The sequence below is a fragment of the Poecile atricapillus genome, chromosome 1 (assembly GCF_030490865.1).
Source record: "Poecile atricapillus isolate bPoeAtr1 chromosome 1, bPoeAtr1.hap1, whole genome shotgun sequence".
Classification (NCBI taxonomy): domain Eukaryota; kingdom Metazoa; phylum Chordata; class Aves; order Passeriformes; family Paridae; genus Poecile; species Poecile atricapillus.
Window position 1 is genome coordinate 148,473,439 of NC_081249.1, and position 20,912 is coordinate 148,494,350.

General features: G+C 42.4%; 2 protein-coding genes across 4 annotated transcripts in view; one reads left to right on the plus strand and one right to left on the minus strand.

Moving 5' to 3' along the window:
- Positions 1–11,295, plus strand: part of PLEKHH1 (pleckstrin homology, MyTH4 and FERM domain containing H1) — a 54,402-nt gene extending 43,107 nt beyond the window's left edge. For 2 of the 3 annotated variants that reach the window (XM_058859072.1, XM_058859081.1), the window contains 8 exons: positions 95–250; positions 2,824–2,924; positions 4,620–4,761; positions 5,658–5,800; positions 6,715–6,844; positions 8,514–8,600; positions 9,069–9,215; positions 9,521–11,295. In XM_058859072.1, coding sequence (XP_058715055.1) covers positions 95–250; positions 2,824–2,924; positions 4,620–4,761; positions 5,658–5,800; positions 6,715–6,844; positions 8,514–8,600; positions 9,069–9,215; positions 9,521–9,697 — 1,083 coding nt within the window. In that variant the 3' untranslated portion in view covers positions 9,698–11,295. The remainder of the gene's footprint in view (positions 1–94; positions 251–2,823; positions 2,925–4,619; positions 4,762–5,657; positions 5,801–6,714; positions 6,845–8,513; positions 8,601–9,068; positions 9,216–9,520) is intronic. The other variant, XM_058859064.1, reaches the window with a different exon arrangement.
- A 147-nt stretch (positions 11,296–11,442) lies between these two features.
- Positions 11,443–18,611, minus strand: PIGH (phosphatidylinositol glycan anchor biosynthesis class H). Its single transcript, XM_058859147.1, has 4 exons — positions 18,266–18,611; positions 16,245–16,454; positions 15,535–15,618; positions 11,443–14,020 (listed from the first exon to the last, which is right to left on the minus strand). The coding sequence occupies exons 1-4, from the start codon at positions 18,443–18,445 to the stop codon at positions 13,919–13,921; spliced, it is 576 nt and encodes a 191-aa protein (XP_058715130.1). The 5' UTR covers positions 18,446–18,611; the 3' UTR covers positions 11,443–13,918.
- Positions 18,612–20,912: the final 2,301 nt, after the last annotated feature.

The following is a 20,912-nucleotide window of genomic DNA, read 5'->3' on the forward strand; positions in this document are numbered from 1 at the left end:
AGATGCTAATCCATAGGAAACCACCTTCATTAGTTGTGATACCCATCAATGGTCACAGTTCTTGTATCCTCAGTTAAGTCTTCTTTCATTGCAGGTTGTAGGTTTTGATGGTTCTTCATCAGTTGATGAATTCATCCAGAGACTGAACCAGGAAACAGGAATGAGGAAGCCATCCCATATGGGATTTTCTTTGTTCACAGATGATCCTTCTGGCAGGAATTTGGAACACTGTTTGCCCGGCAATATGAAGGTATTTATTTTTCTCCTCTTCTACCTTTAGTATGCATCTTTGAAGGACTGTTAAATGGTTAATAAATCTTTCTTAATGAATGAAGATCAAATAAGCTTGGATATTGTCTATCTAGGTTAATACTCACAGATGAGATATTAATTCCTGCGCTGGGTCACAACAACCCCATGCATCCCTACAGGCTGGGGGAAGAGTGGCTGGAAAGCTGCTCAGAGGAAAAGGATCTGAGGGTCTTGGTCAACAGCCATCTGAACATGATCCAGTAGTGTGGCCAGGTGGCCAAGAAGGCCAATGGAATTTCTGGCCTGTATCAGAAATAGTGTGGTCAGCAGGACCAGGGAAGTGATTGTCTCCCTGTACTCAGCACTGGTTTTGTGCCCCTCACAATAAGAAAGACATTGAGGTGCTGGAGTGGGTCCAGAGAAGGGCAACAAAGCTGGCAAAGGGTCTGGAGGGGTAAGTCTGATGAGGAGCAGCTGAAGGAGCTGAGGTTCTTTAGCCTGGAGAAAAGGAGGCTCAGGGGGACCTTATTGCTCTCTACAACAGCCTGAAAGGAGGCTGTAGCCAGGTGCGAGTCGGTTTCTTCTCCCAAGTAACAAATGACAGAAAAAGAAGAAGCAGCCCAGAGATGCTTCAGGGGAGGTTTAGATTGCCTGTTACAAAATTACTTCACTGAAAAGAGTTTCTCAAGCATTGGAACAGGCTGCCTGGGGAAGTGGTGGAGTCACTGCCCCTGGAGGTATTTAAAAGATCTGTAGATGTGTCACTTGGGGACATGGTTTAGTGGTAGACTTGGCAATGCTGGTTTGATGATTAGTCTTCCTGACCTTAAAGGTCTTTTTCAAACTAAATGATTCTGTGATTCTGTAATTAGCTAGCCTAATCTGATACAGTTCTTAATAGAAAGATCTGTTTTAGTAGGTGATAAATCGGTCAAATTTTAAAAAGTCTAACTTAGATTTTAGCACATATTAAAGTTGAATTTGTCTTGACTACAAAATTGAAACATGGCTGAGCTAGCCAGCATGATCAGATATCACAACTGACTTCAAATGTGACCCTCCTAATTGAGACAAATTTGTTAGGCTGTGAGTCTTTTGGCTTGTCTATAAATTCCGCCTGATGGATTATGAAGTATCTCTGTGCTAGCTCCAGATAACTCAATCTTTAATTGTTCATTAGCATACTTAGGGGAGGAAGCTCTGCTGAGTATGGCTTCACTTTCAGAAAGAGTGTAGTGACTCAGATCAAGGGGGAAAGAAAGAGATGAAGTGTTAGCACCTGTGACTTCCATATGGAGATTTTTACCCATGCTGCAGCTGAACTGAGCAGCCTTAATGGAGCAGGGTGGCTGCCATGAATGAGATCCATCAGATTTTGGTACAAATCTGTGAGAATAATTTGAAGATGCTTTCAATGCTTTGAGAACAGCATTAATGGAGGAATAGGTATAGTGGCAACTTTGAAGAGATCCTGATACCTGTAGGGAACTTAATCAATTTTACACAGTGTAACATTTCACAGTAAGCAACAGAAGGAGAAGATACCAATAACTTTGAAATAGATGGTTTAAAAGGAAACTACCACAGAGAGTGCCAAATTATATAGTTTGTTTTCATGGCCTGATACAGATCAGGTAATCTGGAGCTTTGCTGGTAATTGGACCATCTGGAAAGATGAGGTATCAGAGCAAACAAAGGAGCTTGAGACAATCAAAGACATCACTTTGCCTTGGCAAGTAAAAAATAATCTGTAAATCTTGGTAGCTGAAGAGAGGTTTGGAGATCTGATTATGTATTTCATGTGGTTGCTTATGCTCACATTCCTTTCATTAGGATGCCATCAAAAGAGAAGTAGGGGCTTTCATTAGACCACTTTTAAAAGGACAGGAATAACCAGGAGGAGCTGAATGGAACAACAACAAAAAACCCAACAAAATACCATGTCTGAGTCACAAAGTTGGAATCTAGGACCAAACATTCCCAAAATTTGGACATTCACATCCAAGGGTTTGATATAGCCATGCACATTCTGCTGCTGTTCAGAGGACAACTTAGTGCTTTAGTTTGGCTCAGGAGGGCACTTCTGATGTAAACCTACCAATCATTCCTATTAACTATGCTTTGTCTCCCATTAAGGAGTAGCCTGAGAGCATGAAATTGATTCTTTTTACATGAAACATGAACTGGAAGATGTCATCCAACATAGTAGTGGTCTTTCAGGTCACTCAGATTACTAGCGCGGGCATGGAGACTTAGGAATGAGTGTTTCTCTGTGCAGGTCTGTTCCTCCTGAGCTTTGCTATTTGCTAAGGTATATTTAGCCATGAGAGTTACTACCAGACCAGAATTCATGTATCCCCCTGCAGGTTAGAGTTTTCAGCTGGAATGCTTTCATTATTGCATACTCTGCAATAGAAAAAGAATGTGTCTTGTCACTTTGAGCTGTGTTCATGTTGATCCAGGCTATTTCTTGTGTGTTTTACAATATTTTATTCACTTACTTTCCTCTCAAGCCTTGGCTATATATTTCACCTCAGCTTTTGTCTCCTCTCTCCTTGATATTTTTTTAAGATCTGTGATGTCATTTCTAAATGGGAACAAGCCTTAAAAGAGTTGCATCCTGGGAAATATGAAGGTGGCACAAGGATTGTAAAGTTGACCTATAAGAACAGGTACTGTCCTCTGTTGGGTGGCATTATTACTGCTGTTAATTGAACACTCTAGACTGCATGTATCTGTGTAGATGACCAGTAATTTGTAGTATCATAGGTGCCAAAACTATTTTAGCTAAGATACAGTTAAATCCTACAGGAGATGAGATGGGTTTTGTCTGTTAAATATACAAAAGTATATGGCCTAGGGGTAAAGCCCAAACCACTTTGCAATTGCAAAATAGACTTAAAATGAGCTAACAACTAGCTGTAACACAATAAGGCATCCCTGGCACAATTTATTTTGCCTAGATCCTAAAACATAATTTAACAATGTTAGGTGAGAGAGAGACCTAGAGGAAAAATCACTAGTGAAAACAAGTATGCCAAAACTTGCAATTAAGTGAACAATCACCAAGATGAAAAAGATACAAGAACAATGTTCTAAATCATATGAACTGTAGAAGAGATATGTAGTAGCCGTGCCCAAACTTTATAAAGAAAGAAATGTTAAAAGTTAAATGATGAAAGATTGTAGAGAAGGGAGTTACAAGATAAAGATCTAAATCAAAAACTGGAATGAGTTAATCACTTATAATACAGATAGGAATTCTGAGTTACAGTAAATCAAGAGCTATATGAGAACAAGGAATGAATTCTCTTTGTAGGCCAAACAAAGGCTGTCCCAAAACTGAACAGAGAGCTCAATATTGAACATATGAAGATTTTGTTGACTGTAATGGTGGAAACAAATTCCAGTCAATTTTGTTCGTTGGTATAGTAGAAGTGAAAGTAGAAGTTAGTGCTTTTGACCCAGAAGGCTGTATTTATTTCAGGAGTGAAACTTTGCAGTATTATTTTGTTGGTCTGGAATGTGCATAGGCTAGACAGCAAGGATGTTTTGATAAGGTCTTTCCAAGGCTAGACTGTTCTAACACAAAGGACTCTGATAAGACATTTGTAAGGTCAATATGGTCCTAATAGTGTAGTTAATCTCAAAGTGACATAAAAATAAGTAAACTGATCCACTGGAATGAGTATCTCATGTAGTGAAATTGTGGGATTTATAGCCATAGATGTAGCTTGAAATTAATATGTGAATTAGTTGCTGTGGACTGTAAGTATGAGGAATGGTTCTGGGAAGCATTCCCCAAACTGGTGTCTTCAACCCCAAAAAACAATAAGATGCTTTGATTCACAAGCACGTTTCCTTAAACAAAGTCTGCTCACTGTGTCTCTTATTTCCTGCTGAAGCAAATGGAAGCATTTTTTAATAAGTCTTCAGTGTAAGTGGTCAAATCCAAGCTGGCAAACCTACAAGGCTGCCTCATAGAAGCTTATACATGTAGAGCAGAGGTAGTTCTGTTTTCTTTCTAAGCAGAGAAGACCATAATTTAAATATTGCCTGTTTGTGCTTGATGGGGATGAATGGACACTGATTTAGCTGTTTAAATAAGGGTTCACTGTCCAGAAGTGGTTAGCTTACAGAATTCAAGTAGCTTCCAAAGCTAGAATACAGGTTTTGAGCCTCCTTGCTCAAATCTTGTCCAGAAGGGAAGCACCTCAGCTTTCAAATCTGTCCAGTACCCCCTCAATGAAAAAAAAAAACAAAAAAACAAAACCACACTTTTATTTTGCCTCATCTTGATTCAAGTTCCCAGCTGTACTTTCAGTTCACAGTATCTTTTTACCTTCACAATCCTCTCTACTTTTTAGACTGTATTTTCGGAGCCAGGCCAAAGGTGAGACAGACCGTGAGCGGTTGCTACTGGCCTTCCAAGTGAGCAATGAAATAGCCAATGGAAGGTTTCCTGTTAATAAGGAGCTAGCTCTGGAAATGGTGGCTCTAATGGCTCAGGTGAGTATGGCAGAAATCCTTTCTGTTGTTCTCCTTCAGCTGTACACTATGTTTGACTAAGCAGCAGCTTTTTACCTCAAAAGTACATCAAACATACAGTGTGGTGTATCAAACAAACACACTGTCAGATGTACCATGGCAAATACATTACAGCAGCATACATGTGTTAGAACACCTTTTGCTGCAGGGAAATTTGCTCTAGCAGTGCCTCTCCTTATCAAGAAAAATATTGGAAAAAACAGAGTGAGGCTGGACTGTCACCAGACCTGCTCCAGTTAGTACTTTGGTAGAGATACGGAAATAGTACCACCACTAGAATTCCATTAATTGTAAAAACTTCCCCTCTTGCACTGCTAATATCCTCTTACTCAGGAGGAGCATTTTCTAACATCCCCCATTAGATCTCCAGGCTTGCATTTAGTATTTTACCACATAAAACACACATTATGGGTTGTGGGGATGATAAGCAGTGTAATAGTTTTTTTACTGACCTGAAACTGAGTGTTGTATTTGTTAAAACAGCATAAACTGAGGTGAAGAAGCTGGGGACGTGGTCCAAACTATTTACAATTATGCTGTTGTTTTAATTGGCCAGTTGAAAATAAATCCCCAAAGCCTGGCAGTTTATATGAATGTGTCTCCTCACAACAAATACCTGGCTGAGATTATGTTCCACTCTCTTAGACCAGTAGATAATTCCTTGAGCAGTCGTGTTCTCAGTGGTTGCTCTTTTGTATACATTTACTATGGTTAATGCTGTAGACAACATTCCCCAGCCTGTGTCTTTTTGCATGACTAATAAACACAGTAGTTATCAGTATGGGTATTCATGGAATGTTCTACAACATTAAAAACCTCATAGTTCTGTTGCACTATAAGCTATAATGTTGTCTTAGGTGGAATATGGGGATTTGGATCGACCAGGATCTTCAGGTCCTGGGGGAACATCACAATTGAAAATGCAGCATCTTCTCCACCAAGTTTTAGATAAATTCTACCCCAAACACTACAAGCAAAACATTAGTCCTGAACAGCTCAGGTAAGCTGTTAGTTCTTCAGTACTTCACACTGAGATCAGCTTTTACTTGCCAAATTGTCTTTACATTTAAGAAGTTTCAAGGAGCCCTGTCAAGATTATTTGATGTATAAACTCAAACAAAACAGAAGTGTCAGGAAAAAATTATTTTAAAAGGAAAAACAATATAAAAAGAGCCAAATCACCAGCTAATTCTGCCGTAGACAAGAAGTTTAGGTCTTTCACTTCCAAATTAGGCATCTCAGTTTCAACAAACTAACCCAAGCCTAAGATAAATTCTCTGAGTTATTGTTTTACGCTTTCCCCAAGGGTCAGTTGAATCAGATGCCTAACATTTACCATGAGCCCAAAAGCCAGCTTGTGTGGGTTGCTTCAGGCCATGCAGTAATTCTGGTAGGATATTTTTTGGCAGGGTTTTTTGTTGCTCTGACTTAGAAATTCTTACACACAGTGCAGAGAGCTCTGTGTGTACAAAATTCAGGTGTTGCCACAGATTTCAGATCTATCTGATCTAAAGTGAGAGAATGGTCTTCCTATGGATCCTAAGCTACTAAGGCACGCAGTGGTGGAACTAACACAGTTAGCTACCTCCCTTTGGAAGCAAACTCCATCTGCATGTAGCATGGTGGCTGCCAAACTAGTGAGCCAGATCAAGAGTGAGTTAATATATATTGCCACTCCATGTAGAGCATACTACAGGCAAGGTATGAGGAAGGTGATAAAGTATGTGGAAGTAGAGAAAAGCAAAAATAAATTCAGATTGTAGAACTGATAGTGCTAACAGCCCCCTCTGTAAGTGCTGTGTAGAACAGCCCTTTTGGAGTAAAGAGGTACATTTATTAACTGTTCTAATTTTACACATCTTTCCTTGGAAGACATTAGTAAATAACACTGTCATGTGTTTTGGATTCCTAAAGGCAACTGACAGACAGGCTGGCGACAAAGTGGATGGTGCTGCAGGGATGCTCTCCACCAGAATGCATTCGAATTTATTTGACCGTGGCCCGGAAATGGCCTCTCTTTGGAACCAAAATATTTGCTGCTAAGGTAACTGGAGCCCACTTTTGTCTGTTTTCAAGAGTGAATTATCTGAGCAGAGACGTATCTACGGTAATCTTTGGTTAAAAAGCCTCTTTGGATAATATGGGTTATCCAAAGCATTTTGGGTTGAAAATGCTTCTACTTCAGAAAGGGAATAAATTGAAGAACTCTGCTCTGAAAGAGCAGCCCTGGTACCATGTAGGTTGAAAAAGGAAGACAAGTATATCGTAACCACTAGGGGTTGCTAGTGTTCAGTAAATAAATACTGACGATTCCCTGGCTGTGCCAATTCATCATGATACAGAGTACTGTCCGTCCTTACAAGCCTTGCCAAAGCTTTCTCAGGCAGGAATTTTCCTGGACATCAAGGCTGCAGTGGTAGTTTAAAAAATAACATTTACATACCACAGTGGGGGAGGAAGGGAAAAGTCCCCCCGCTTAGTCACACCTGGCAGCTGATGAGGACTCATTCTCCTCCCCAAATGAGAATGGGCGCTTCAGTCCTGTTCTCTGCTGGATGTATTCCTTGCCACATGAGAGAGGCAAGCACTGTAATGTCCTGTTGCAGAAACAAAAATGAAAGTACACATTGGGTAAGCTACCAGCCCACAGGCATCAGTGGGAGAGCAAAGAACAGCTGGAGGGAGTGGTACCCCCAGTAGCTTGTACCATTCCTCACCCCATTCCAGGCTAGAGCTCTGTACCTGTTGTTCATGCTTGAACTAATGTTGTAGCACATAATGGCTGGCTGAGAAATCCTGTTTTGGCATTAACCATCTTCCCCATCCCAGCAGAAGTTTCTGCTGTTGAAGGCTTGAGGGAGGTCTTCTTCATGGTTACATGACTCTTGTCATGTTGAAGTCAAAGCTGCTCTGGTTACAGAAAAAAAGTCTAATGATGAAAGGGACCTCTTGAGTAAATATACAAGAAGTTTTCAAAAGACAGTTATTTCCACTGTCAGGACGAAAAGAGGTTACTGTCTGAAGAGGTTACTGGTATTTGAGGTTACTGACAGAATATGTAATTTAGTGTACTGAAGAATCAGAATAAAGAATAGGTTCACCCACAGGTGAAATAATGTTGGTATTCCGGATGATTAACATATTTTATAACTTTTCAGCATAACTTTTCAGCAGCTGAACAGCAAAGCCTATGGCATTAGCTGTGTAATAGCAGATTCCCAGGAAAGATTTTATGTCATTAGCCATAACAAGTCATCTTCAACAGACAACTGATGCCCATTTGTCGTAAGATTCTGTAAGAAACAAAATGGCATTGATGTGACGGTACTGGGTGCACTGGCATATAACCCAGCAGATTTCACTGCCTTCCTGATAGGAGCACTATAAACACATGTGTTCAGCAGAGTTGCCATGCTGTTCCTCTGTCCTAGCATTTCCTTCAGTTTTAACCACATGGATAGCATCTAATTAATTTCAAAGACTTTGTTATCCTTGTATCTCTTGTGCCACTACTCCCAAATGTGTATGTAAATCTGAAAATGTTATTCCAGATTTTGGAGAAAGCTATCTTAAAAATCAAACCAGCTCACACCAGTAAACCTTTAGGGGTTTTTCTCATCTTCACTTTATCCTTAAGTCTCAATGTTTATATCAGAAACATCATTCTGTGGTGGTCAAGAAATACCTGAATTAATAATTTTCTTTCTCTCCAGCCTATTTTGCCTTCCTCATTGGAAGACTGTCCAGTCTGGATAGCTGTGAATGAAGATGGTATCAGCATACTGGATTATAACACAATGGTATGTTGAGGAAGCATAGAAAGACATTCCCCTGAGTCCAGTGAAAGTCACTAACAGTTTGTCTTTAACTTCAAATGGATCCAGAAGTTTGTAAAAGTCAGAGAGAAGTCAGTGTTATGTTTGAACACTACATAGACAAAGGAAAATCACAGCTGCAGTGTAAAGTAGGGCAGCAAGCATGTTCATACATCTTGCAAAATCTCAGTGGTGTGTGCTTTACTACCACCATCTGGAATATAACAAAACCTGTACTCTGAAGTAGTGAGGCATTGAGCACACCAGGAGAAAACTAGAAACACGATCTCACTTGAGCTTTCTGTGCCAGCTCTTACCTATAGAGCCATCTACTGCCCTTCACTGCTGGAGACAGGTGTTCTTGCAGGAAGTAGTAATAATCTAATATGTTAGTTTAAGGTAGACATTTGGAGTTTTTTACAGAATTATGACTTTTTCAAACTCTGTATGCAGCATTTGAAGGTGTCTTATTCATACTCCTCTGTGCTGACCTTTGGAGGCTGTCGAGATGACTTCATGATTGTAGTCAGTCAAATGAAAGAAAGAAGTTCTGGAAAAAATAGCACTGAAAAACTCCTCTTCACAATGGCAATTCCAAAGGTAATTACAAATGAAAAGTGAGTTTCTTTCCAGCTGGCAGCATCAGGTCTGGGTGTTTTGTACAAGCCCTGGGGACTGGTACTTGTGACCGCTGCACTAGCTACATATGTTCAACAAATCCTTTGTAAGCTGGAACCTTTTAGAGAGAGATTTACTCTACCTGACTCTTAGACCTTCATTTTAAAACAGAACAATTCCATGGGAGAAAGCCATTTACAAAAGCTATGTGGTCAGTAGATTCTAAAAATCAAAGGGCATTCTTATCTCTAATTGACCTTCAGTTAATAATTTTCTCTTTTCCCCAGATTGTTGAAGCAACACTTCTGATTGCCAGCTACATTAACTATCGTTCAACTCCTTCACTGCTGTCTTCCACACAGCCCTCACGAAGCAAAACACCTGCTAAGAAGCCCTGGGAGACTGAAAACCGGTGCTTTTTTCCTTCTGTGCCCCGAAGCACAAAGGGGCCCACCCTGCTCTAAGGGCTTGTTCCGTATCAGCTGATGTTGTTGGTTTTATACCACAGATTAATGCAGGCTCTGATGCTTTTTCCATAACAATAGACAAAGTTCCTTAGAGGTAGTGTACTTTCTCTTAAAACAAAAAAAAAAGACAACATTTATTTGGGGGACTGTGCAGGAGTTTCCTTTCCATGACACATTCCATCCAAAATACCATTCCTCAGGTCATTTGCCTGCACAGTGCTCCAGTCATTACATCTGCACTCATTCTTCCATCTCCTACTGTACTGCCTTGCTTCACAAGTACATTTTTTTGGATCCCTCCCATTTTCAGCTTTCAAAAGACAGAAACTTTTGTGTCCTTGCTGAGACATGAAAGAAATACATTGCTGAGAAGGAAAAGGAATTAAACTCACAAGAATAATTCTGATGCAAGTCAAGGGTGATTTCAGACCCGAAATAGGGAGTATAGAATTTGAGTTCAGCAGTAATTAAGAGTATTTTCAACCTTAAATAAAGGTGGAAGCTTAGGGTCTTTGCATGTTGAGTGCTCAGAACAACTGGGACTGGAACAGTGTCAGAGGATGCCCTGGCACCTACAGGACCCATGCATTTTGGAAACTGATGCTGTTCTATGCACCAGGTGAACATTAGACTGCTGCTGCAGGGCAGGGCTCAGTGTGCCACGTGCTCCACTGCCAGACAAGCACTTTCAAAGACTTTCTGATAACCACTGTTGTAGATGTGTTTGGAACTGCACATTATCTCAGACAAAGGAAGACAAGGCAAACAAATTTTGTACTTTTTCTGTCTTTCAGCAACTAGAACAGATCTTCCCAGACAAGCTCTGCCATTCTGACTTGACAGAAGCTGCTTCTTTCAAACTCCTGCTTCCTTCATGTACCATAAGCAAGGAGGAGGTAGTCAGCAAATGTGTACTCATGTTCTTCTGACTTTCCTAAAGAATGTTGGTAGGTTTGATTTTTTTTTATCTGTTCCAAAGGGACTTCATTATGAGAAGGCTATTGAATTTTAAACAAATAAAAGAAAAATAGCAATTCTTTATAAAAAATCGAAATCTACTTAGTTTAAGTTCAGCTGTTTTGATAAGCATTATAAAAAAGCCAAGGAAGAATAACTGCACTTTGAAAAGTACTATGTCCAACTTCATAACAATTATGCATTCATGGGCATCCTTCCCAAATTAAAACAGAGTGAATCCAACCACTAGACAGAAGTCAGTAATAGCAAACCAGTTATTTGCAAATAAACAAACCAACCATACCAGGGAGTTTTTTTACTCCCTAGTACCTGCCACCAACCATGAGACGTCCAACTAATGCACATGGGGAGCTGATAACATCAAGAGTTTTTTTCATGCTTATGGTAGGTGCAAAGCCACAGACTAAAAGAGAAGGGGGCAGACAAAAATTGTTCTGAGCAATCCCTCATCAGCATCTTTATAATATAAAACAGAAAACCCCAAACAACCAAACAAAACAAACTCAACCCCAAACCATCCCATGGTGAGTTATAGAAACAGCATGGCAGGCCTAAGATAGGAAAAGATTGTATGAACAGTGACCTGATTTGCACATACTGTAATGTACCCACTTGTAAGAATTTAAAGACCATCCCTTGAAGATACAGAAAAGGGTAGAAGCTTTCTGAGCCAAAAATAACTTTAAGAAGGTATTTAGTAATTTTTGTTTTCCCTCAGATACTTTCCAGTCTCTTATCTATCCTGATACTAGTTTGTATTTTCCCTCTCTCTCACAATTATCTTAGTACAGCTCTGCCAGTTTGAATACTGGAGTGTTACTCCTCCTCACTCTATCACCTGTGCCTAACAATTTCTCCTGTATCTGAAGGTCTGTTTGACAGTTTGCTTCTGGTATCCCACCAGTAACAAAATGCTTCAGAATAGGCTGGAGCTGTCATCAGTGCTGGGGATGCTCAAGGCATAGAAGCCTCCAGTTCACAGGCTGTATTTCCTCACAGTGCTAACACTCATGTCCCCAGAGACTTGAGGAGACTTGTACCAGGGCCAACAGGAAACAGAGATGTTAAGTAAACAGGAGCTGTCCTGAATCTCATTATTTTCTGTCACAATTGCACTTTAAATTGAGAAGCATGGTACACAAAACTTTCTTTTTTTCTTAAAAATATTCACCAATACTTGAGTGTTTCAGGGACCACCCCACTCTGATGGATGCACATGCCACTCCTATTTATAACTTACCTGTCTTCAAACACCCACCCTGTGTAGTTACCTACTTTGTATGATTCTTTGGTAGAGAAAATAATTTTTTTATTTTAATCAATGCTTTTGGCAATGACTGTTAATGCAGCATAGAATGAGATGACAAAAGCCTTTATGTTCCTAACTGCTGTGTGTAAGTAAAAGGCTGTCTGGAAGATACTGTGAGATTTGTTTGTTCTTAATAAAATACAGCTTGTGAATTAATAACCATGAATTTAATGTGTATTATTCTCAGAATGAAAGAAACTATTTTAAAAGCCAAAATATTCTTGATGTAAACAAAAATCAACATCGATTGCGTTTGGTATCCAGGCATAAACCATAGCTGGTACAAACCTGCCCTAGACTGATCCCTTGTTTCTCTATTCTGATCTTCTCTCAGCTGAAGTGGATGACTTCACCATGGGCACAGAACGTTCAAATGATCTCCTTCAAAAGATTACTAAAACAATCTTTCAGACTTCCTGCTGCAAAACATAGCTTCTTGCTAATTTCATTAGTGCACATTCTGAGGACTTAATGGGATTTTTACAGCATAGTCAGTGTTCCCAGCACGCTCTTGAGCCCGTGACTCTGTGCACTCTCTTGAGACATCTTTTCTTTTGACACAAAAGCCAGTGGCACATCTCCAAGCTGCTGCCTTTCACTTGGACAACCAGAATACTTCCTGTGACACGAGCTAATCTCTGTCTTTCAAACTTTATGGCACCGTGGGAAAAAACCCACAAATCCCCTTATCTCTATTGCATGGCGGTATGGTGCCAAGTGTTCATTTACAGATAATGTGGACAAGCACGGTACAACACCGTATGCAAAATAAGCATGAACCCAGGCTCCTGCCAACTTGTGGTTTAGCTCTTGTTTTGACACTTCAGTCACCTCTGTATATAGTGTGTGTGTGTATATATATATTCACTATATAGTTGTGGAATATAGGGAGAAAAATGCCCGTTAAATGTTAAAATAACTTTCAGCTTATCAACATAGAATTTCCCAACCTTAAGTTACTATTAAGAGCACAGATCAATAAAACTTTTATTCACATTACCATCATTTTCAACAATACATGTGCCTCATATCCTCAGAGTAACAGATGTAGCCCTTTAAATGCCACAACTTTTCCATGTCCTGTGTCAAAAAGCCCTGCCCCATTCAGCAGTGGGTTCACATTTTTCCTGTGTTCCTTTTGATAGTTAAGCACTTACTGAAACCATTCTTGTTGCCTTTGACATCCTTTAACTGATTCATCTGCAGCTGGGCTTTAGCTTCTCTAACTACATCTTGAACAGCGTTGCTACATTCCTCCCAAATTACCTGTCCCTAATTCCACCTTCTGTCTACTTCCATTTTGTGTTCAAGTGTTGCTAGGAGCAGCTTGCTCATCCATGCAGGCTTCCTGGCATTTCTGCTTGACTTCTTGCTCATTGGGATGGACTGTTCTTGATTTCAGAAGAAATGATCCTTGACTATCAGCTTTCTCAGATCCCTCTTCCCTCTAGGGCCCCATCCCATGGGACTCTTTCAAGCAGATCCCTGAAGAGGTCAGTCTTCAGATCTCTTATGTTTATTTCATTAAACATAACTGAATTCAAGACTTAAATTTTCTGGTTTTGTCCTCATGAAATTCTCCTGTGATCAGGAAGGTACTCTCTGAGCCCACACATCAGCTTTAGATGATATCTAGGTATTTAGAGTGTGTTCTTCAAACAAAGGGTTAAATAAAAACCAAAGAATGCATACTTATGGCAGTCCAGCCAAGGTTATTTTTTAATTTTAGCATAATTTTTATATGCAAGAAAGAGTAAAAAATTGATGCATTTTCTTATCTCCCTTTTCCCTATTTCCCCATAATTCTTTTCTGGAAAGGCAAGAGGCAAGAGCCTTCTGGCTGAGCCTAAAAAGTTCTGCTCATGGGGCAGTTTTGCTTGCTTTTCCATGTCTCCCTCTGAGTCCTGCTGAATGATTGCTGCTTTTTTCAGCTATTTTATTTCACTTGATTGTGGAGCTGTCTTCCTCTGCTCCAGGATCTCTTGACAATTTTTGTACACTTCTATCAAGCAGTCCAGTCGTGGCTGGGAGCTCTAGAAGTCAAACAACAGAGAATCAGGTTCTGAACTGAAACACCAATTAATTTTACCCAAACAGCAAACAGTGGTCAAAGTACAATGATTTTTCATCAGTTCTAACCTGGACCAGATTAAAACCAGCAAGGAAGTGAAGGTTTCACGGTCCCACAGTCCCTATGATCCTATAACTTTTGAGCTCCCAAAACAGCATTACTGTGTAAAGTCCATCAAATGCTTCCCTGCAAGAGTTGCTTAAGAGAACAAAAGGTCGATTCAGTGCAGTAGGGCTCCTGGGCTGAGTGACATGGGAAATTGTATTTTTGAAGGCTGATATATCTTAGAGAAATCCAATGAAGGAGACACAATAAAGTTACTAATCACTGCTCCTTCAAAACTAACATACTAACTTACATGTTGAAATAATTACAGACAGGTACTGAATTTCAAAATGGAAGAGTGCCGTGCCGCCTTTGCTGCTGGAGTCAACTCTACCAGTACTAAAGTATTTCCATGAAAACAAAACTGTTCAGAGTTGAAAGGTAAAAAAAGCAACCAACCCAAAACCAGATGCCAGGCAGAACCTTTGAACATGGAAAGGAGCGTAACTAAAATCAGGTACTTCAATGCAGCTATTTGGAATTCAGTACTTGTGGATTTCCACCAAAACTACTTTTTCCCTTGTCTATATGAGAAATACCTGATTTTTATTACTGTTACTAAACATCTTTACAATTGTGGGACTGAGTTAGCAGCAAGTATCAATGGAATAGACTATTTGTACTCCTAAGTATTTTGCTGAAGACTGACCATATCCAGTCACAAACTGTACACAGATTACAAAACAATCACCAGCAGCAGGTGAATTAAGGACAGAGAGGACTGTACAGCTCAGCAGTCTAAGAAGTGAGGCACCTCTGTTCTGCTTAACAACCCCCAAGGATAAGGGCAGGTTGTGTTAGGCATGAACACACACAAAGCAAATCCATTCCAAAAATGAGATTATGAACAGTCAGAACATGTTAGCAAGGGAAGAATGAGGGGAGACAAGGTAACGGCAACACAAACAAGTTATTATACATTAAGCAAATTGGTCATGGCTTGTACCATGATCTTTGCCAGCAGGTCGGGCAGGGGAAGTCATCCCAATGCCAAGGAGCTTTTATGAGAACTTTTGGTACACAGAGCTGAGAGAAACATCAACTGCAGCACAGTGCCAGAGTTATGGTGGTAACCCTGAGCACAGGACTGCACAGAAAGCTCCCTATGTGAGCCAAAAGACTTCTAGTTCATGCAAACTCCTGGCTGGGTTCAGATTGACACAACTCCCTGTTGTTTGAATGGAGAGCAAATGAAAAAAACCATCCCTAGTATATGATTCTGTGAGACTTCAAATGCCACCCACCCTGACCGCTCAGCCAGCAAAAGGAAACTGTCATCAGCTACCTGTAGTGGAATAAAAATATGCTTAGACAAGTGGAGCACACACAGAGACCACAATCTGGATTTCTCCACCATTCAATCAAACTCACCTGAAAGAGTGGCACAACCTCAGATACTCCCTGAGGATCTTCAGGGTCCTGGAGGAGGATACACAGGTAGTAGATAACTTTTTGCTACAAGACAAACAGGAAAAAATCACTGGAGTATAAAAATGCTACAAAACTGCCTGGAATTAGCACAGAAATAGGATCTGTTTCAACTCACTGGGCTGAAGGCAAATCCTGCCAGGTCACACTCAAGTCTACAAATTTGTATCAATAGCTTTCACTCAATAAAGAAATAATTTTACTTGTTTTTTTCTATTAAGTTTTTAACCTGAAAAGAATACACATATGCTGGAAGGGTAAGGTCTGCTTTTCCACAGGAGCTTTTCAGAAAACCCTGGCAATAGGAGAAAGCATAGTTTGTGTTGTCTTAGTTTCTCATCCCCATCTTGACTACGTAAGAAGTTGTGTACCAGGATATGTAAGTACAGCATAACACAAAGAACAAAACCCACTAGCTCAATGCCAGTGGCATTATCCAAGGGAGGGATTTGGCTTTTTGAGGCTATTGTTTTGGTTTGAGTTCTCCTTTAAAGGCAAGAGATGACAGAATAAGGAGAAAAATCGTAAATAATGCTCCTGGTGTCAGTAAAGCTCTGGATGGTGCTGGTTAAATGCTCTGGCAAATCATGCTCATGAAAATACACTGGATGTGAGTGTGCCCAGACACAAGAAGACAGAGTTTGTATGATTACCATATGGATGGCTTCATTGATAACCACATCCTTCACTTGACCCATCTCAATGAAGGTTGTGCTCTCTTTCCCTGAGGCATAGGATGAAGTCACCTGAATGCCAAGTGAGCCGATGACCAGCAGGGATTCCTGGTCAATCTTCACAAAGTGCAGGTATATGATCAGGCCAATCAGCGTGATGAAGATGGCTGCAGAGAGCACCATGCTGTTCTGTAACACAAAACAAGAAAAGACAGTTCCGCTCTTACAATTACTTTAGCACAGCTTTAGAGAAAGTAAAATTGCACAGTAAATTGTATATTAAAGCTACAGGTGCAAAGCATTTTTACTTAGGTAGAGTCCTTTTATTCACCTGGCTTGCTGATATATATGTAATGAGGTTTAAACCAGTCTTCGCAGTATGCACTGAAAGAATTGGGAGCTGAAACTGAAAACTGCAAGAAAATTCTACTCCCTTCCAAGTTAAATACAGAAATCTCAATCCAAACAAGCCAGTTATATCAGTGAGAGTGTATTGTACCAACTTCTATAAAGATGATGGCACTGACAAAGAAGTGTTGTGGAATGTTTACAAGAACCAAGAGTGGATTCTCAGAGCAGAGGAACCCTCCTTCAGGAAAACCTAGTGGTTTTCTTATTATGAACTGTCAGTCTAAACATGTTCAAACCTCACCCTCTTCTTGCCTTAAATACAAATCCAAAGAAAATTTGCTTTATCCTGTACTTTGTCTAAGGATCAATGTCTTTTGAGATTGCTATTACATTTCAGTATAAAACTGATGACACTATAGTCACCAGTAAGTCATCTGAAGACCTGGTAATACATTCTAAAGGTCCACAACCTACATCCCGTTTCTGGGACATGTTTTAGAGAACTCCAGGAAACCTACCCATGAATGAGAGTTATAACTGACACTTCCTAAAGAACCAGAACTGCAGAGCCCCACCACTGTCAAGCTGGGCCTGTACCACCATGTGAGCCATGAAGCTTCAAGAAATACACAGGACTTCTCCAAAAGTTTGTTATCACAGGGGAAAAAAGACAGTCATGAAGTACAGACACTGAAATCCACAAAAAGAGAGACACTTTCAGACCTGATTTCCTGGCAAAAGGAAGAATTGCAGTCACTTGCATGCAGGCTGCAAGAGCACATGTAAAGGCAAGCAGGAGGGCAGTGGTAACCACTGACTGCAGTGTATGCTTTTGTAAAAAACAGAACTCGAACATGAACCATCTTTTTCTATCAGACTCCTGACAACTGACTCATAATGCAATCTCTATCTTCATTCCCTAGGAAAGATTACTGAAAAAAATTGATGTGCAACTCAAAGCACGGGTCACATTTGGTCAAACTACTGACTTCAGTCTGGACATAACCGGTCTGGGTTGAGTTTTTGATAAATCCAAAAGCATTACTTTAGAAAACAGCAGCTTTTGCAATCTCTACTGCAAGTATCTTTCTGCCTCAGCTGTGAAAAGTGATGACATTCATAGTGTAGTGCTCTCTGAGTCACTCAGAAAAATTCCTCTTGGGGATTAATAGTCATTCACCTTCTTCAATTCCTCTTTAATTCTAGATTCTCACAACTCATCTCTCCAAGTAAGCACGTGTTATTTGGACTCACAAGCACGTGCCAGGCATCACTCAGCACCCAGACAAACATCTACCCTATCTGTCAACATGCTACAAACCAACAGTGGCACCCGAGGAGCCACCGGGGCAAGCAGGTGGCAGCCCGCGGCCTTCAGTCTCTCCCTCAGCCACCGCACACCCATCATCTCGGCGTTCCCCGGGCGCGGGGGATGCCCCGGAGCGGCGCTCAGCGCCTTCCCGCGGGCTCCGGCCGCCCTCCGTGCCCCGGGCGCCACTCGCCGAGGCTGCTCCAGGAACACGCGCGGCCACCCAGCCCGCGGGACACCCCCGGGCGCCCCGGTGCGACAGCGGGACACGGGTTGAGGGGCGCAGCCGGCGCCGGGCCCGAGGCGCGGAGGGGCCCGAGGGCGGCGGCGGGGCCGGTACCTCGCTGAGAGCGAAGAGCCCGTAGGCCGCCAGCCAGACGGCGGAGGTGGCGGCGCTGAGCGAGCGCAGCTGCAGGCGGGGGCCGCGCACCGCCAGCTCCCGGCAGGACGCGCTGTGCTGGCGGCGCCGCAGCGCGATCGGCGCCCCGGAGGCCGAGCGGAACCGCCGCTCCTCCGCCATGCCGGGCAGGCGGGACCGGCCCGGCCCGGCCGGCCTCCCGCGGGAGGAGCCTGAGCCGAGGGAAGGCTCTGCCGGCCCTGCTCGCTGCCTCCGGGCCGCCTGCCGGGCGGTGCCGGCGCCCGCTGTGGCTGTGGAGTGGTGCTTCCGCTGGGCTGTCTCGCTTGGTTGTGCCTCGGCAGGCGCCTTTCTTTAATCCCGATGACATCAGCAGTTCCTGCGGTTTGCACATGTTGGTAATTCATTGCTTGCTTCCTCTGTTTATGGAGGATGAGTTTTAAAGGGCACAGGGTTTAGTGGTGCCGCGCGTCTCTTGCTGCGATGAAGAGACGGGGTTTTCATGGAATAACAGAATGCTAAGGGGTTGTAATGAACCTTAAAGATAATCTAGTTCTACACCACCCACTTTGGAAAGGGACACCTCACACTAGACCAGGCTACTCAAGGCCTTGTCCAACCTTGCTTTGAACACTGCCAGGGTTGGGGCACCCATAACCTGGGCAACCTGGTCCAGTGTCTCACCACCATCAAGGGAAAAAAATTTCTAATAGCTAACCTAAATTTCCCCTCTTTCCATTATTCCTTGCCCTATCACTACAATTCCTGATGAAAAGTCTCTCTCTGGCTTGCCAGAAGGCCCCCTTCAGATACTGGAAGGTTTCTATGAATTCTCCATGCAACCTTCTCTTCCCCAGAAGGTTCTCTTTCCTCCCTTTGCCTGTACCATCTGTGACTACATAAATGGATTTTCCTGTCTGTACCACACTTAGCTACAAGCTCTTTTGATTTTTTCCCCCAAGGTTTAAAGCAGAGTTTTCTGGACCCTTGCCATCTAAATACATGATAAATTGGAGACTTGGTTTTGCATACAGAGATTTAATGAGTCATTGTATTGTGTTCCCTTTAATGCATTTCAGTTATTACTTCATGTGACTTACGTGGCAGCTCTGTGAATTCCAAACTGCCATCCTGATTCCTTTGGCCTTTATATTTTTTCCGTTCTCACACAGTTTTTGAGTGAGTGTTAACTTTAATTGCAGGTGCCATCTTTCTGTTAGCAATTTACTTCATTCATGGTATCTTCAGAGCTCTTGGGTGGATACTATATATATAAAAAAAATCTGTTAACTTTTTCTCACAGGGGCAGCAAAGGAGTTTTAAGTGACATAAAAAAATAAGGGGCATCAGAGAATCACTACCGAGGTCTTTGCTTTGCCTGGAGGAGTGGTTGAGGGCTGCCATCTGTGGGAAGTCTTGTGCAGTATATCCAAGATCTCACTGCGACACAAGAGACCAGGTGGAGGGATGGGCTGGAGCTCTGAAGAGGAAAGGTGAGCTGGCCCGGAGGGGAAGAAAGTAACAGCAGACAACAAACTGCAGAAATGGAGAAGAAAATACTGAAGTTCAAAAGAGGGTGGTAGAAATTCATTGAAGTGAAAGTGGAAAGAACCCAATAAATTGAAAACAGGCCTTTAAAGAGGGAAGAAAGGTTTGAAATGGCAGGTGAGAAGGACTGAAGTAAATAGGCAGGAATTATGACAGCAGGTATGACAGCTTCAGAGGTGGAGACAGGGAAATGGGGAAAGAAAAATCAGAGTAGGGGGTTGAAGAGGTAATGTGAACAGTGAGGTCAGTAACAGGACAGAAAAGAAACGAGCTTCCTGGGGGACTGGTAGCGATAATTCACATTAACAAGTCATGGGGAGTTACTGAGATACAGAGACAGGAGGAGAACTTGGGAATCTTTAGAGGAAAAAACAAAAGCACGCAAAGATTTTTTTTGTGTCACTGGCAAGTCCCTGTTTAACCATGTTTGTACCCTGTCATCTCATAAACTGTCAGCCTTTCTTTCAAGCTTGTACATAAAGACTGCACCTTGGACAGTGGGAGTCCTGTTGCCTTGTCACAGCAGGGAAAGGTGGGGACTTTCCCTCGTTTTAAAATAATTTCTTAACCATCTTCTAATGTGCCTCGAATAGGAACAGCGAATAGGAGACCTGAGAATCGTCTCAGGCCACGATGCTCCAAGATCAATATTCGAGGCAGGTGCCGGACAGGTGGCTTTTCAATGCTTTATCAAGGTCATTAGGTGATGAGCGTCACGGGTTTTTCTTCAGGGAAGGCACGGAGCAGCGTTCCTGCACAGAAGCTCTCGGAGCTCAGTGTGGCCAGCCAGGGAGCCCGGCTGAGGTGCCGCTTTCTCTCTCTGCCGCTCGTTCTCTCTGCGGGGGCGTGCGGAGGGAGGCCGTGAAGGGGCGGCGGCCCCGCGGGTGTCCGGCAGCGCTGCCCGCACCGGCAGCGGGCCGAGACGGCCGCAGTGGAAAAACCCCGGGCGAGCGTGAGGGGAGCGGGGCTGGGCGGGGCGGGGGGCGGGGCCGCGCGCGGGGGGGGCGGGACACACCTCCGTGCGCGCGCGCTGCCGTTGGCCGGGCGGCGCGGGGGCGCGAGGGGCGGGGCGGCGCGCGGGGGG